The sequence below is a fragment of the Carassius carassius genome, chromosome 47 (genome assembly GCF_963082965.1).
Source record: "Carassius carassius chromosome 47, fCarCar2.1, whole genome shotgun sequence".
In the NCBI taxonomy this organism is placed as follows: domain Eukaryota; kingdom Metazoa; phylum Chordata; class Actinopteri; order Cypriniformes; family Cyprinidae; genus Carassius; species Carassius carassius.
In genome coordinates this window covers 9,661,029-9,677,943 of record NC_081801.1, presented here as the reverse complement: position 1 = coordinate 9,677,943, position 16,915 = coordinate 9,661,029, and the positions used below count along the sequence as shown (strand labels likewise).

The 16,915-nt window shown below is 37.1% G+C and overlaps 1 protein-coding gene across 1 annotated transcript in view; it reads right to left on the bottom strand.

Annotated features, from left to right (window-relative positions):
• Positions 1 to 13,862, bottom strand: part of LOC132130073 (ankycorbin-like) — a 44,472-nt gene extending 30,610 nt beyond the window's left edge. The window contains exons 1-2 of the mRNA XM_059541696.1: positions 13,583 to 13,862; positions 12,871 to 12,942 (exon numbers count right to left, since the gene is read on the bottom strand). Coding sequence (XP_059397679.1) covers positions 12,871 to 12,906 — 36 coding nt within the window. The 5' untranslated portion in view covers positions 12,907 to 12,942; positions 13,583 to 13,862. The remainder of the gene's footprint in view (positions 1 to 12,870; positions 12,943 to 13,582) is intronic.
• Between the last annotated feature and the right edge of the window lie 3,053 nt (positions 13,863 to 16,915).

Genomic DNA, 16,915 nt, shown 5'->3' with positions numbered 1-16,915 from the left:
CAGATAATTTGCCTCTGAAAAGAGATGAAACAAAGAGTTGGAAGAAGTTGTAGAAAGTAGAGTTTAGAGGGCATGATGACTGCAAGTCCGGAAATCTGGATTGGTAGTGATTAGAGATCAGTGAGGATTGTCTGCAAAAGTATGAAACTTTCCAATTCCTTTTATTAATAAATTAGCCCCAAATGAAATGAATTACATAATATTACTTTATTGTGAGCGACATAATTCTGGAGGTTACACTGCTACTCATTATAGCTTAACTGCATGTTTGCTGTGGTTGTCAACAGTCGCTGATTCGATTATAGAACAACAGTGCTCTCTCATGTACAGCTCTCATCAACAGCTCACTCACCATTGCAGTAATACCCTAAAATAAAATGCATACAAATAATCCACTGACATGCAGATGCAGTTTTTGTATCATATAGAAAAGTTTCACATTATGCCATGTATCTGAGTGAATTATTTTCTATGGTGAAGGTAGCAGTTGTTTATTTAAAGTGGTGACATTTTTTCTACCATACTTTTATTAGAATGTTATGTCCTTTTATTTCATTAATTTAACAGCCCTACTATTTTCACCAGTTGACACCCACAGTCTACTTCTGTCTTAAGATGACGTACAAAAAAAAGAAAAAAAAAAGAACACAGTTGAAATATTGCACTGTTATAAGAAATCAACACGCACACAATAGGGCTGGTCTGAATATAAATTTTTTGAGTTTTAAAGCTTCTGTAGTAATCAACATATCAACAAATCAACATATTCAAAGCTTTGGAGGGAGGGGGCCAACATCTTCTTCTTAACACCATGTCTACACTGGACACGAGCAGCATGGCATGACAATATACAATAGAACCTATTAAGCTTTCTACACTGGATGCGGCGTACGCGGCTGACAAATTCCCGACAGTAAACTGCTGTTGTGTTCTATTTATGATGTACTGACACAAATTTCTAATGATTTTCAATGGTCGCTTTGTCGTGTCCAGTGCAAACAGACTTTAGCTGTTGCAGTGCTGGGTGACACGACAACGGTCACGTCTGGTGTAGACACGATGTAATAAAGGCAAGAATCTATGTGTGCCTGTCTGTCTGTTTGCATTTTTATTATGTCGAGAACCGTTCATCCAATAGACTTTGTGCATGGCGGGCGTGTTGCTGCAGACCCAAGGGAGTGCAGTCACATTTTGGTGCAATATGGACATGCAACACCTTCAGAATGAATAAACTTTTAATAAACTACAGAACAGTGCGAGGCAGAAGCGGCATATCTCACACAGGCAGGGCTTATATGCTTCGAGATACAAAACACACTTCTGTTAATAGTAATACTTTTAATATAGACAAATTATTATTAGGGCTGGGTTTTTTTTATTCAAAGTATTTTCAGAGCAAATTAAGTGCACATTTTTATCATGAGTAAAATTACTGATTAACATGCCGGATAAAAGCAGTTCTTTTTTTTTTTTTTTTTACACCAACAATATATTAGGTGTACTACTTATAGAAAATAGGTGATTTTTCTAACTTGATGTACTGTTGTGGTAGGCCAGTTTCAAATCGCATATTTAGCACACTGCCTTTGTCTTGTCCTCACTCAATTTAAAGTGCTTCCACACAGCTGAGGTCTTGACATTTTTGTCTTCTCTTCCAGATGAACTGAAATATGAACTGAAATATGAAATATTCGTTGGGGATGCCAGGTATTCAAGAAAAAAAAAAAATAATATTAAAACCTCAAAATTGAAAATCGAATGCCAACTCACTGAAAGAATATTCTAATAATCGAATATTATGGTCCAGCCCTAACACACAAAGACTTATCTGGGATACTAACAATAATACTAACAGTTAGTAGTCTGAAGCCAATTTAGAGAGCCATCCTGACGGCTAATTTCTCAACCTGGAAAGCTTGTCATTACTTCAACACCAACAACTGTTACTGAGATGACTCATGACTAAACCTAACTAACTAGGCTCACAGAACTAAAGCTCACAGAATGTCTTAAGTCACTGGGGAGATACAGATGGGCCATCTTGTACTATCAGGGCTGCAACATTATCAATCCACAACTAGCTACACGCAGGGAAAACAAGGCAAATGACAACTGGAATCTGGGATAGCTGTATTAGGCCAGAGTATGTAATATGTAGACCAGAAGGTCTGGGCTGAGGTTAAAGGGAGAAGGGGATTGCTCGGGCTAGGTTTGCAAATCTTTAAGAGCCAGGCAGCTGGGTCTGGGCTAAAACAGAAACCACCTTCTTAGAAACCATCTTCTTAGATACTTGGCATTCTCTACTCTGAGTGGTCATCTGGGGCTTCATCTGATTGGTCCTGGGCCAAATGGATGAGAGCTGTAAACATCTGATTAGTCAATTGAAAGCTGAACTGAAAACAGAAATGGTATGGGGGTCCTGTTGTTTTACTAGAAAATGACCAGAAATGTCAAAATAAGCTCGCTTTTACCAATGTTATTTTAGCAATCATTTCAATGATTGGATGGCACGACCTAGTGCTGGGCGGTTTGACCAAAAATGTATATACCGTTTTTTTTTTTTTTAAATTATGCCGGTTTTCCGGTTTATGACGGGTTTTTTTTTTATGCATAATCAGGTGTACAATGCATTTTCTGCTGGTTGATATTCCAAGACGTGCTTGCGGCTAAGGTGGTGGAGCAAATTGCTCGTGCATAAAGCACTTGCATAAAATGGATATTATATATGCATAATCTGCCTGCAGTGCATATGCAGTCCGCAGCACGGACTCATTGTGCTTTCACACAGGACGTGTTTGCAGTCCGCTTCTGATCCTATGTCGGTTTAGTCCACAAACACAATATTTGTTCATTGTTTTGATTTCATATCATGTAAAAAAAAAAATATATATATATATTTTATATATACAAAGGCGGCAACACCAGCAATTTGCTCCAGCACCTTAGCCGCAAGCACGTCTTGGAATATCAACCAGCAGAAAATGCATTGTACACCTGATTATGCATTAAAAAAAAAAAAAACGTCATATATATTTTTTTTTTTCCAGCATCGTAAGTCTTTTATCACAGAACAGTAACAATCTTTCATAGTTATAGACATTAGTTTAAACTCAATAAATATAAACAACGCATTATTCATGCATTTTACTTCTAGGTTTGTATAATAAGCTGCTCAAGCAAGAGGCAAAACATTTAAACACAATAATTAGCCTACTTTTCTTGTTAAAATATTTAAAATTAAAACACCACAGACAAAAACAGTCTCTTCTTTATCACAAGCAATCCCACGGGTCTTAATGAACTGTTTTTCTGCTTCCATAAAAGTGAACATATATATTGTTTTCCTTGTTTATCTAAAAGTGCTCTTTTTCTTGTTTTAAACCCAGCCAAAAACCCATGTGACTGCGTTTCCATGTCAATCCATGTTCATTTTTCTCGCGAACAATTCGCTTTCACTTTAATTCAGCGCCTGCAGCACAGCAAAAATAGACTCGGTACGTTAACAATCGCTTCACTGCTGCAGACGAGGCACCGCTCCTTGAACGCACGACGGACCGCAACCTCGTGCAGCTGGAATCCGTTAATACGCACAGCAGATGGACTGTGTGAAATAGGCATTATAACGTAACACCAGAGCACTGCTGTGTGTACCCTCACCATGCCTCGCAGTCGCTGCTTAGAAGTGCAACATTGTAAAGGGTCCGTCTGAAACAGTGTCTCGCGGCCGCGGCGCAGCATAATGTTCGTTCCGAACGCTGAGTAATTAAATACACCAGTATGGCGGTATATTCTAAATTAACATCGTAACGAAAATATTCACCGGTTTTCGGTATGAACCGGTTTACTGCCCAGCAGTAGCACAATCAAAGATATGAAATTAATACACACCTGGCACTGTCAATAGAAGATGCTATTTATAAAGCAACCTACTCTTGGAAAGGCTTCGGAACTGTTACATGGGCAGCCTAGAGTAGACCATCATCCACTCCCTTAAAGGTTTGAATTAAAGGGGTCATGTGATGTTGCGAAAAAAAGAATATTATTTTGTGTACCGTATTTTCCGCACTATAAGGCGCACTTAAAAACCTTTAATTTTCTCAAAAAAAGACGAAACGCCTTATATATGGATCAAGGCGCTTTGTCAAAATGTTGACATTCCCTTTAGCACAGCTCCATCTAGTGGATGCATAACGCAAACCCAGTCAAACGTTTGACTGCAGTATCTTCTATTCTATGCGCCCTATAACCCGGTGCGCCTTATATGTGAAAACAGTTCTAAAATAGGCCATTCATTGAAGGTGCGCCTTATAATCTGGTGCGACTTATAGTGCGGAAAATACGGTATTTGGTGTAATGAAATGTGTTTATGCAGTTTAAGGTAAAAAAAAAAAAAAATACATTATTGTTTCTCTATGCCCTGCTTTTCTGAAACGTGCAGTTTCTTTTACAAAGCTCATCGGTCTGAAAAGCAAGGTGTGCCCTGATTGGCCAGCTATCCAGTGTGTTGTGATTGGCCGAATGCCTTAAGCGTGTTATAGGGCTGTCACTTTTTATTCGATATTCGAATATGCATTCGAACATGACGTGAAATATCCATAATCAAACTATAAATAAAATATCCGGTTTTTAAAATGCCATGCGCATTTTTTACAGTCTATGATTAGATCGTTTGTTTTTTTTATTTTTTTATTTTATTCTTTGCCATCTTATCCAGTAGAGGGCACTCTAGACGTATTGTAGCGTAGGTAGGGCTGGGCGATATACAAAAAAAAATGATATCTCGATATTGTCAAATTTTTTTATGATATTCGATATATATCTCGATATGTTTGCATTTAAATAATAAAAAATAAAACATGATTTTCTTTTGCCCATTAAAAAAAAAAAAAAACATTTAGATTAAACAGCTAATTTAAGCAGTTAAAAAATCTAGACCAAGAGATCACTTACTGCTTTTTATTAATGAATACATGTAGGCCTATATGTAACTGAAGCAGTGCAAATTAAGTAACAGTTACAGAAAGTGCATTGTGTCAACTTTTTAGTACATGCAATTCACAATTTAAACTATGCAACTGGGATAAGTATTTTATTTTAATTTTTTAACAAGTTTTTAAGCTAAGAACACAAGTCTGTCAACTGTCTGTGGTTTTAAGAGAAGCTCTGTGGCATGAAACTATGTTCCTACTGACACTAAAAACCCTCTTAGATGGGGAGCTAGTTGCTGAAGCACATAGCTATTTCTTATATATAAATATATATAAATGAATACCAAATACTTTTGCATTCTCTCTGTCTATATTATGGAAACTGGTAAACATATCAGTGAAATTCCCCAATAGTAATTCCAAATGGCCATAGCCTATGTTTCTCTATTCAAACATCGGCGGTCGAGTAAGTGCATTTATTTTGCGATCACAAATGCAAACAATACAGTTGAGATCTCACGACAGAACACAGACCGGCTGAACGACGCTTTCATTAGATCGCTCAATTCCAGCTTGTTAGTGTTTTCAGATTATCGTCAGCGGCTCTTCCGCAATGAGGAGTGAGCACGTGCGCATGGTTGCCAGATTGCTTAAAATAAGAAAACACCGGGCAGAAAATGTATCCTTGTAACAGTGGAGCTCTGATTGGGGGATTTAAACTCTTGTTATCTGGCAACCGCTATCATTACAGCTCTCGTAGTAGAGGGGCGTAGAGCAGTCAGCAGTTACAGGTTCCTTTTTTGGACATTCGGCGCGTTCTTTTGGGAAAGTATGCTTGAATTTGAAATATTCGATATTCCCGATATATTCAAATTGTACATCGTCGTCAAAATTATTCCGATAGTATCGCTAATATTCAATATATCGCCCAGCCCTAAGCGTAGGCCTATGACCAAATCAAGCAAATAAGAGCTATTAGCCAGGCACGTCTGTGTGCTCTGAACGTGTGTTCTCCACCGCGGGGAACTTTGTAAATAAAAAGGGAGACGCACTTAATACAGATCAAGTTGATAGGCTGGTGTTTCTTGCAAACAATATTAAGAAATGAATTAGGCTAGGCTATATGCCTTACTCCTGCTGCTGTTTAAGTTGTCGCGTTATTGTTTGTGCCTGTTCTGAATCGTTTTTTTTGTTTTATTTTCATTTATCCTAATGTTGTGGGATATGCATAGTGGCACTTCATATAAGTTGATATTCTAAGTTGATAACCTGCTGTTTCAAACATTAAGTAAAAAAAATAATCCAGATAGTTCTGTTTATGACTCAATGTTAATACATTTGTGATTGAATCTCCATTAGGCTACGGTGTATTTTATTTTATTTTTTATGCATTTTGGGGGGTAGGCACGTAGATATTCAAATATATTTGAATATAGGGCTGGACGATTAATCGAAAAATAATCAAAACCGAAATTCATAACCTCTAACCGACGTAATTTTCCCATGTCAGTTATTTTGGTTTTTTAATCCTTGTTAACACTTATTATATAATCAAATAAAAAAATTATGTTTGTAACACACTGAAGTAGGAAACTGTTACAATTATAAGTTGGGTAGAGCACTTCAGCTGTGAGTCCCATAATTTGGGGGTGCTGACTAACAGGTTAAGAATATCTCTTTGGGTTTAAGACTTTAGTCTTTGAAACTTTAGGGATCAAATCTATTCACTAACAGCTTGTAACACTCCAAAGATAAATGAAAACTTGAAATCGCATCATATGACCCCTTTAAGCTGTGACCGACTGTGAAATGTGACATTATACGATAGAGGACAGAAAGGAATTAGCTTCTGGACAGTCTGCTACGACCAAGCAAATAAAGTTAAACTCTGGTGGGGATGGGGTTTGACTACCAAAAAATACACAGTCAAACCAAAATGTATTTAGACACCTTCAACATTTATCACATTATCACAGTTTATTTGTTGTAGTTAAGAAATTGGTAATAAAATATGACAAGAACTCATATTTAAACTGTGTCAGAACAAATTCCTCTTGATAATGTCAGATAACTTTGATACAAAGATATGTAATGGAATCAACCAAAACTTCAGACAACTATAGTATGACAATATTTACATAACTATCAATACTTTGTTGAACAATTACCAAGCAATGCTTAATTTTGTTCAGACTGTGGTGTGAAAAGGTTGCATTAGCGATTAAAGAAAGAAAAACTTAAGCAAAACATGGTCAGGTCCCTAATTTAATATATATATATTTTCAACCCGAATTCCGGAAAAGTTGGGACGTTTTTTAAATTTTAATAAAATGAAAACTAAAAGACTTTCATATCACATGAGCCAATATTTTATTCACAATAGAACATAGATAACATTGCAAATGTTTAAACTAAGAAAGTTTACTATTTTATGCACAAAATGAGCTCATTTCAATTTTGATTTCTGCTACAGGTCTCAAAATAGTTGGGACGGGGCATGTTTACCATGGTGTAGCATCTCCTTTTCTTTTCAAAACAGTTTGAAGACGTCTGGGCATTGAGGCTATGAGTTGCTGGAGTTTTGCTGTTGGAATTTGGTCCCATTCTTGCCTTATATAGATTTCCAGCTGCTGAAGAGTTCGTGGTCGTCTTTGACGTATTTTTCGTTTAATGATGCGCCAAATGTTCTCTATAGGTGAAAGATCTGGACTGCAGGCAGGCCAGGTTAGCACCCGGACTCTTCTACGACGAAGCCATGCTGTTGTTATAGCTGCAGTATGTGGTTTTGCATTGTCCTGCTGAAATAAACAAGGCCTTCCCTGAAATAGACGTTGTTTGGAGGGAAGCATATTTTGCTCTAAAACCTTTATATACCTTTCAGCATTCACAGAGCCTTCCAAAACATGCAAGCTGCCCATACCGTATGCACTTATGCACCCCCATACCATCAGAGATGCTGGCTTTTGAACTGAACGCTGATTACATGCTGGAAGGTCTCCCTCCTCTTTAGCCCGGAGGACACGGCGTCCGTGATTTCCAACAAGAATGTCAAATTTGGACTCGTCTGACCATAAAACACTATTCCACTTTGAAATAGTCCATTTTAAATGAGCCTTGGCCCACAGGACACGACGGCGCTTCTGGACCATGTTCACATATGGCTTCCTTTTTGCATGATAGAGCTTTAGTTGGCACCTGCTGATGGCACGGCGGATTGTGTTTACCGACAGTGGTTTCTGAAAGTATTCCTGGGCCCATTTAGTAATGTCATTGACACAATCATGCCGATGAGTGATGCAGTGTCGTCTGAGAGCCCGAAGACCACGGGCATCCAATAAAGGTCTCCGGCCTTGTCCCTTACGCACAGAGATTTCTCCAGTTTCTCCGAATCTTTTGATGATGTTATGCACTGTAGATGATGAGATTTGCAAAGCCTTTGCAATTTGACGTTGAGGAACATTGTTTTTAAAGTTTTCCACAATTTTTTTACGCAGTCTTTCACAGATTGGAGAGCCTCTGCCCATCTTTACTTCTGAGAGACTCTGCTTCTCTAAGACAAAGCTTTTATAGCTAATCATGTTACAGACCTGATATCAATTAACTTAATTAATCACTAGATGTTCTCCCAGCTGAATCTTTTCAAAACTGCTTGCTTTTTTAGCCATTTGTTGCCCCCGTGTTAACTTTTTTGTAGCAGGCATTAAATTTTAAATGAGCTAATTAAGTGGATAAAAGTGTAACATTTCTCAGTTTAAACATTTGCTACGTTATCTATGTTCTATTGTGAATAAAATATTGGCTCATGTGATTTGAAATTCCTTTAGTTTTCATTTTATTAAAATTAAAAAAACGTCCCAACTTTTCCGGAATTCGGGTTGTATATATATATATATATATATATATATATATATATATATATAGATATATATATATATATATATATATCAATTTCACTGTTAGTCTACAGTATGAAGAATTTTTGGGTATAATATTTCACAGTTCGCTGTATTTTGCTATACTCACTTACATAAATGAACTAGTGTCCTGCACCCACCAGTAAAACAATATAATCAATTATATCTGATTTTTAGTTTGACTGTGGATAGATTCTTGTTAAAAATACAAAGTAATTCAATCAAGAGCATTGAGTGATTTACTTTCATTTTCATACATTAAAGACACCGACAGCAGAGCTGGTAAATTAGGCGCGGTCACTTTAAGAGACAGTGCATCCATTATAATGATACACATCCGATTTCTTTCCAACTCTTTACTTTCACTTAAGACATAACCACAGACTTTTCGAACACACTTTCCAAGACAGGTATTTTGACATATTAAGTATGTATTTGTCGGTACAAAAGCAAGAAGACTTTGAGACGCGTCTCTGCTTGCTCCCTGAACACCAGAACACCGCAGTGCTGAATTAAGCTCTTTTGCAAACTTTTCTGTTTGTTTAAACTGCAATTTGTATTTGTTCGTTCAGGTGCAGGAGGACGTGAACGTCCTGAAGGAGAGCTCGGTTCGGTGTTGCTGTCCGTGAGATGCGGCTCTCTCGTGCGCACCGCACACAGCGCGCGAATAACCAGCTGCTCAGTTCAGCGTTCCCGTATCGCGGGGGCTGAAGCAAACTTGATGTGTTGAATGCTCAGAGCATGTTATAAAATGTATTTTTAAAATACACATTTCTGTTTTAATAAATGCTCATAGTAAATCATATTGCCCAAAACATAAGGTTGGTACAAAAATAATCAGTAATACATTTGCGACCTCATAAAAATTAGGGTCGCAATGTCATTTCAAAAGGTCGCATATGCGACCATTTTGGTCGCAGTGTAGTTCCCTGGTATCTCTTCCCTTTGTACTAGTGATGTCCGGTTCACGAACGAATTGTTTGATTTTACCGGTTCTTCTTAGTGAATTGGTTGAACCAGTTCACCAAATCGGACTGAATCATTTTAAATGGTTCTCGTCTCCAGTAAACATTAATCAAATATCCCTGAGTAATTCATTTATTCAGACAGTACACTGACTGAACTGCTGTGAAGAAAGAACTGAAGATGAACACAAGCCGAGCAGCTTGTTTGTTGTGCTAACATTTCTATGTGGACTCGGAGGGCTGCGCAGCCTGCATTATAATACTTTTCTGTGCAATCAAAGATTATTAATAATGGGGGGAGTCGTGGCCTAGTGGTTAGAGAGCATGACTCCTATCCCTAGGATTGTGGGTTTGAGTCCCGGGCTGGCAATATCACGACTTAGGTGCCCTTGTGGAAGTGCGAGGAAAAAAGAGGAGTTTTTTTTTTTTGCTGTGTGGCTGGATGGAGGAGGGAAGTAAATTAACCGGAAATTGGAAACGTGTATATAAGGAGGAGTTATAGGAGGAAAAAAAAAAGAGGAGAGACAAGTGAGAGAAGGAACGAGAGAGAAAACCGATTACCTGAGACAACCGCCTAGTTGGTGAGACTGAACGCATCGCTGCTGTTTGGGCCAGTCTGGGTTGCTGAAGCGGACGCGAGTTTCCGGGGCGATCACTGAGTGCGGCATGCACTCTCGGCTGCTGGTTGCAGGGCGACGTAGTCTTTGGTGCTGACGAGAGCGAGTGAGCTACTCAGGTGAACGAACTCCTGTTTAAACTTCCTTAGTTTAAAAGACTCCAACCGACAAAAAAAGAAAAACTGTTTCCTCCCTGCCATTATCGGCCGAGCTCAGCGCTCCTCGCAAACACACACAAACACACACACTACACTAACACGCAAACCTACCTGAACATTCAAGCACGCCCATTCATCACAGCGCACCAAGGCAAAGACTTTTCCATTTCATGGTGTTTGATTTGATTTAGCGTGTAGAAGTGTTTATATATTTTTTATGTATTGTTTTTTTTTGTGTTGAAGAACGTATGTTTTTATTTTGAATTCAAACCAAGGTGATCTCTTTATACATTTTATATACTTTTTCATCCTTTCTGTTTCCAGTACCTCCTGTTGAGGAAATATTGCGTGGAACTAAGGGTGCATAACATTTTTTTTCTATTTATTTATTTTTGATCTCCTTTGTTGGTGTTTTGTGATTTTCTTACCTTCATTGTTTAAGAAAATATACTATATAACATGACAATGAACTTGTGAATTATTATTTTTTTTTCCTTTTTAGTTTGGTGAAAATATATAACTGTGAAGGTTAACTTTCTTTGTGTGAGACTCTGATTTATGTTTGTAATCGGTGGCTAATAGAGACATTCCGTGGTAAAAAGCAACAAATAGCATTTGTATTTTGACAAGATTAAGCTTGTCTGGCGCCCGAACTGTGCATAGTTAAGTTAGACGTTTTATTTAAGTTTTGGGCCTGCTACCGTTACACCCTTGAGCAAGGCACTGAACCCCCAACTCAGCGCCGCAGCATAAATGGCTGCCCACTGCTCCGGGTGTGTGTTCACTGCTGTGTGTGTGCACTTTGGATGGGATAAATGCAGAGCACAAATTCTGAGTATGGGTCACCATACTTGGCTGAATGTCACATCACATAATCTTTCTTGTTCTGTCCTATCTATGATATGATATGTTGCTGCCTTTATTACTGTGCTATACATTTAAAAGAAACGTCTTTTATATTTCTATATAAATATATATACACTTGTTTTTTCATGAATGTATTTTACAACAATACAAAGAGCAATGTGTAACATTTTACCAGATTTATCCTTTTTCACTTTTATTTGAAAATAAAATATTGCACTAGATTTTATAAAATTATTGTGCACTGTGATTTTTCTAGAATCTAGAGTATCTTTTGCTGCTGAATTATTCACTAACCTAGTTTATAATAGGGTTTTTTTTTATAGATTATGATTTTTTTTTCATTCATTATTTTTCATTAAAATGAAGTTGTCTATATGTAGTAGGTTGTATTTAACACAAAAAAGAGTGATGATCAGGTCAACACAGAGAAGTATAGAAATTCTACATTGATTGAAAAAATAACTGTGCTGGTATCGGATTGGATTGGTATCGGCAGACAAGGATCGGATCGGTTCTGAAAAAAATGGTATCATTGCATCCCTACTCGAAACTATTCAGAATGCAGAAATAAAATTATAATTCCAAGGTGACGATATGTGCATCTCATTTGTTTGAATGGGTTCTCTTTGTCAACTCTTTCTATGAACCTACCTATGGATTTTTGTAAAAAAAAAAAGAAAAAAAAAGAAAATGCAACGTTTTGTTCCTAGGCAATCACATTGTTGTTCAAGCAAACACCCACCATTTAGTAAAGAAAAACAGTAAAACACATCTCTGCCACCATACAAGGAGAAAAATCAATATTATGAGCTGTGAATGTGGCTATGGCAGGCTTGCTCTTAGCAACATTCCGTGCAAATGTTCAAAAAGCCACTGAGACCATGTGCTGGCAGAAAGTATATTAAAACTCAGCTTCACAGTAATCTCTCTCTGCTGATTCAGCCCGAGTGGCAATGATTTGGCAAGCCAAATCATGCAATTATAAGCAATAATGTTTTGTTCAAGTACATTCCAATACTTCTCCCTGAGACCGATGAAGATCTGTTACAAGCTTAGGAATGATTGCTGAATCACATTTGGTGGCAGGAAGCTCCTCTGAGGCTTGTTTTTTTCTTTCATTCTTTCTTTGGGAGTGCAGAAATTCTCAGCCATAAAATTATACTCCCAGTTATGACTCAGTCCTCATAATAAAGCTGCAGACATGTCTGATTCTGAGTCATTCACCTCAGTCTAGAACATTCACACAAGTCAACTATGAAACTAGACCTCAGATTCCAAATGAATGAAAATATATGAATTATAAACATCATATGATAAGTTGTTAAATTATCATCTTATTTCATCTAGGACTTTTTGGACTAGTGTACATGACCAACGCAATATTCCCAAACCACCTGAAAAATACACTAAGTCATACTTACATCACTCTTCCTAAACTTTGCCTTCAGGCTCTTCATATTAGTCCATTCAGATTCCAACAGATCCCAGGACACCTGAATAAAATCAAACTTTAGTTAGTCCGTACATACACTCCAAAGCAAACTTTCGCTTAATATGGTGGAAACTAAGGATGAGGTCAGCACTGTTATTAACAGCAAAACTAGGACCAAGCTCTTGGAGGCAATACACAGAGGTGGATCAAGTTACAGTGGCCCCAAGTACTGAATCTAAAGTGTGGTCACTATGCGAAGTTTACATTGTCAGAGCATTTTGTGTTTCCTAAACTTGCAGAGTTAACTGTGTCAATTGTGTCAAGAGTCCAGACACTGAGAGCTCCATAAATACACATAAACCGGGGTCACTGATATTCTTGGATCTTACTGAGTCTCCAAGGGAAAGTGAAAAGTTTGGACGGAGTGTTCAGAGAGACTTCAAAAAGATAAGAAAAGCAAACAGGACTGACCCCGCGCTTCACTGAGGAACAATGGCAACATACTGTGTCCAACTATAACTGACAGGAATGATGATTGTAAACAACATTGGCATGTAGATGTAACACTGAAGCGAAATTACAGCTATTTTTTCAGTAGCGTGAAGTCTGAAACTTCCAAAGTTCAGCAGAATTAAATGGAAATATCCTGAAATTGAAAGGAAAAATACACGGGAAAAGAGTGTTGAGATTTCTGCACTTACCCACTTTGCAAAAGTTAAGCCGCACACACAGACCTCAGGGGTTTGTTGCCAACACTTTTCCGAGTGGTGTTAAGTGCTTCATTAACCATTTAGTGCAATTTGGAGTCGCGAATATTAGAAGAAAAACGGCAGAAAATGTGAGCGGTGGGCTAATGGTTAGAAACCAGAAGCAAAGTTATTCACCGACAACAATCCATTCAAGTGGAGCTCGCGCTGCCTCTGATTGTTCCCCGGGAAGAGCGAGTGACGTCACCATCCATGTGTCCTCGTGACCTAGCTTGAACATACACTCACACGAGCCACGTTATTCCCCTTACAAAATGTTACTATGGTAAGCAATAATGTAATGTTCACCAAATATCTGCGTGAGTCTTTAATTAAACGATGATTTTGAAAGTTTTTAAACTTAAAAATCGAGTTTTTTTTTAACTTTAAATAAAATAAAAAAACATTTAACATCAAATTATACGAAGCATTTTCCCCTAAGAACCTAGGAAATAATAAATATTTTCTGTTAATGTAGTATTTGTGTACAATTTGTAAACGTTTGTATATATATATTTTTTTTTTTTTAAATTCATAACCAATTGATTTGTATTTTTATAAATTGGCTGCTACTTTTGTTGTGTTAAGAAAAAGCTTCAATGAAATACTGAAAAACGTCATCACACGCCAAACGCGGGATTTGATTTAACAGTGAATTAAAATTTAAAGCACTCGTATTGTTAATTATATTGCTACTGTATAAAATACGATCACACATTTATTTTAGGCTATGCTACTATTTTATCGCTGTAACAAACTGTTACCAATATTCTGTCTGAAGAAAGCATTTACTGGTTTCAGTAATCGCTCGAGAGCTGATATCTTTATGATTATGCATATAGGCAATAAATAGAAGTTGTCAGCGATAGGCTATGCTGGGACCATAAAAGTGCCCTCGGGGTCTGAAGCCAAACGTGCGGATTAATGTTGACCTAGAATCCGGTTCAGCAGTGCTGGGGAAGGGCGCCGCGAGGTGGACAAGGCCAACGATTTTAAACCCGTGTTGGCTGCAAATGTACCATATACTAAATCAGAACACGTTTATACAATCTCGTGGCTTGATAATATAGTACAGCACATATGGCATCAAATAGAACTGTGTGGCCCACCGACTCACATTGGGAAAGAAAGATGCTGATAGAATGGGTTTTTGCTGTTTCTTCCAAATAAACCACTAGGGACAAAGCTTGTATTAGAATCACTGCTGTAATATCAAGCACATTCATGCTTCATTATGTAATTTTGGCTTTCACTGTACAATAAAATGCGATGACAGTAGGACTAATAGCAGTCCGCCCTTGTGATTTGCGCAGAGCTGCAATACACATGTGGTCATGCAGCACCAAAACAAAGACTAACACCAATACCACAATTGCCTCTTAGGTTAAAACTGCTGCTGCTGGTAGGTGGGTTGGTCTGTGCCTTGGTAGTCCATTGCCACAAGCAACAGAGTAATCAACACAACAAGTTCAAACCAAAAGTTATTTAGGTTTACTATCATAAACATTGTCATGAGGATAATATGAAAAGAGTCCACAAAAAGCAACAGCCTCAGGCTACATAAAAACTTGCAACAGAAGTGCAGATTCCTGTTCTTTTTAGAAGAAAATATATATATATATATTTAGCCTAGTCACAGAATCATCCAGGCACCCAAAGATAGATCCCTCAGCTCCACCACTCACAATTACTGTAATTCTAACTTGAGCCACCTGCAACAGCTCAGCACCCTGTATAAGCAGCCACTCTTCACTCCATCATTGTCTGGTCTTGGTGTTACCACATGTGCAAACTGACGACCTACCTGTAGACAATCCTTCTACTTCTACTGCTTTGTCCCCAATCCCCAGCATGTCATTCTTTCTCTGCCTGCAAAGATATAGACTGTTACTCTTTCAGCGACAGACGTGACTTGATTAATCATCTCTCTTATACTCACCACATATCCTTACCTGTCTCTGCTCTGTTCCTTCAGTAAAGACGTGTGTGTGGAAGTTACTGTGCCTGTTATTCTCTTCTGTATGCTGACAACAGTAAGGTCAGTGAGATTTTTAGGATGCATTAAACTATATACATATACATACACACACACACACACACACATATATATATATATATATATATATATATATATATATATATATATATATATATATATATATATATATATATATATATACACACGTGTGTGTGTGTGTGTGTGTGTGTGTGTGTGTGTGTGTGTGTGTGTGTGTATCATTGATGTATAAAAAAAAATTATAATAAATAAATTATATAACCGTTCAACATTGATAATAAGAAATATCACAAGTATATTACTATTATATATAATACTATTATAATGGTATAATAGTATTATAATATATTACAATGGTTTCTTAAAGATCTTGTAACACTGAAGTAATGGATGCTATATATATATATATATATATATACATATTTTTAATTGTAATAATATTTCACAATATTGCTGCTTTTACTGTATTGTTGACCAAATAAATGCAGCATTGGTAAGCAAAAGAGACTTTAAAATTTTTGAACACAAAACACACTGAAACACACACACACAAAAATAATATGAGGTCAAACCACTGTTTTGGGCAAACAAACAAATTAATGCATTTTATAATTTTATAACATGATTTAAAACATGACAACTCAACCCCACAAATATAGCAGGTTTTAAGTACATAAATATTATAACAACCATAGGGTGCAGCATTTCTTGATTATTTTGCTCCATTGTAACCTAAAACCAAAATGACAACATTTCTACAATCTCAGATAGTTAATGGCCTACACAGTACAGAATAATTAGAACCTCTACCAAAGCCATGTGTTTCTGCATATTTCTTTGAAACAAGAATCTGCAGAGGGCTGTTTATTCTTGCCCCACACTCATTCTCATGGCCAATATACTGGTCTATCCCCTCAGAAAGTGGCTAAATAAAGGTTTGGAATGGAGAGAGGCTTAGAGTTGACATGGCCCCTGACCTCACTTCAATAACTGAAAGTGCAGGAAGATTCCATTGAGCTGCCAATGTACCAGAACAGCTATATGTCACAAACCAAGTACGATAAAGTTCAGCTTTTCATAATCAAAATTTCCCAGGCTTGAAATATGAAAAGTCCCAACAAGATTTCAATGAGTTCTTGATTTCCATCTGTGTAGACAATATATAAATTATATTTCAGTAATTATGCATATTCATCTTCGGAAAACAGCTTTCCCCCCATCATGAATAATATACTGCACACATAAACGCAAACTAGAATTTTAATAAGCAT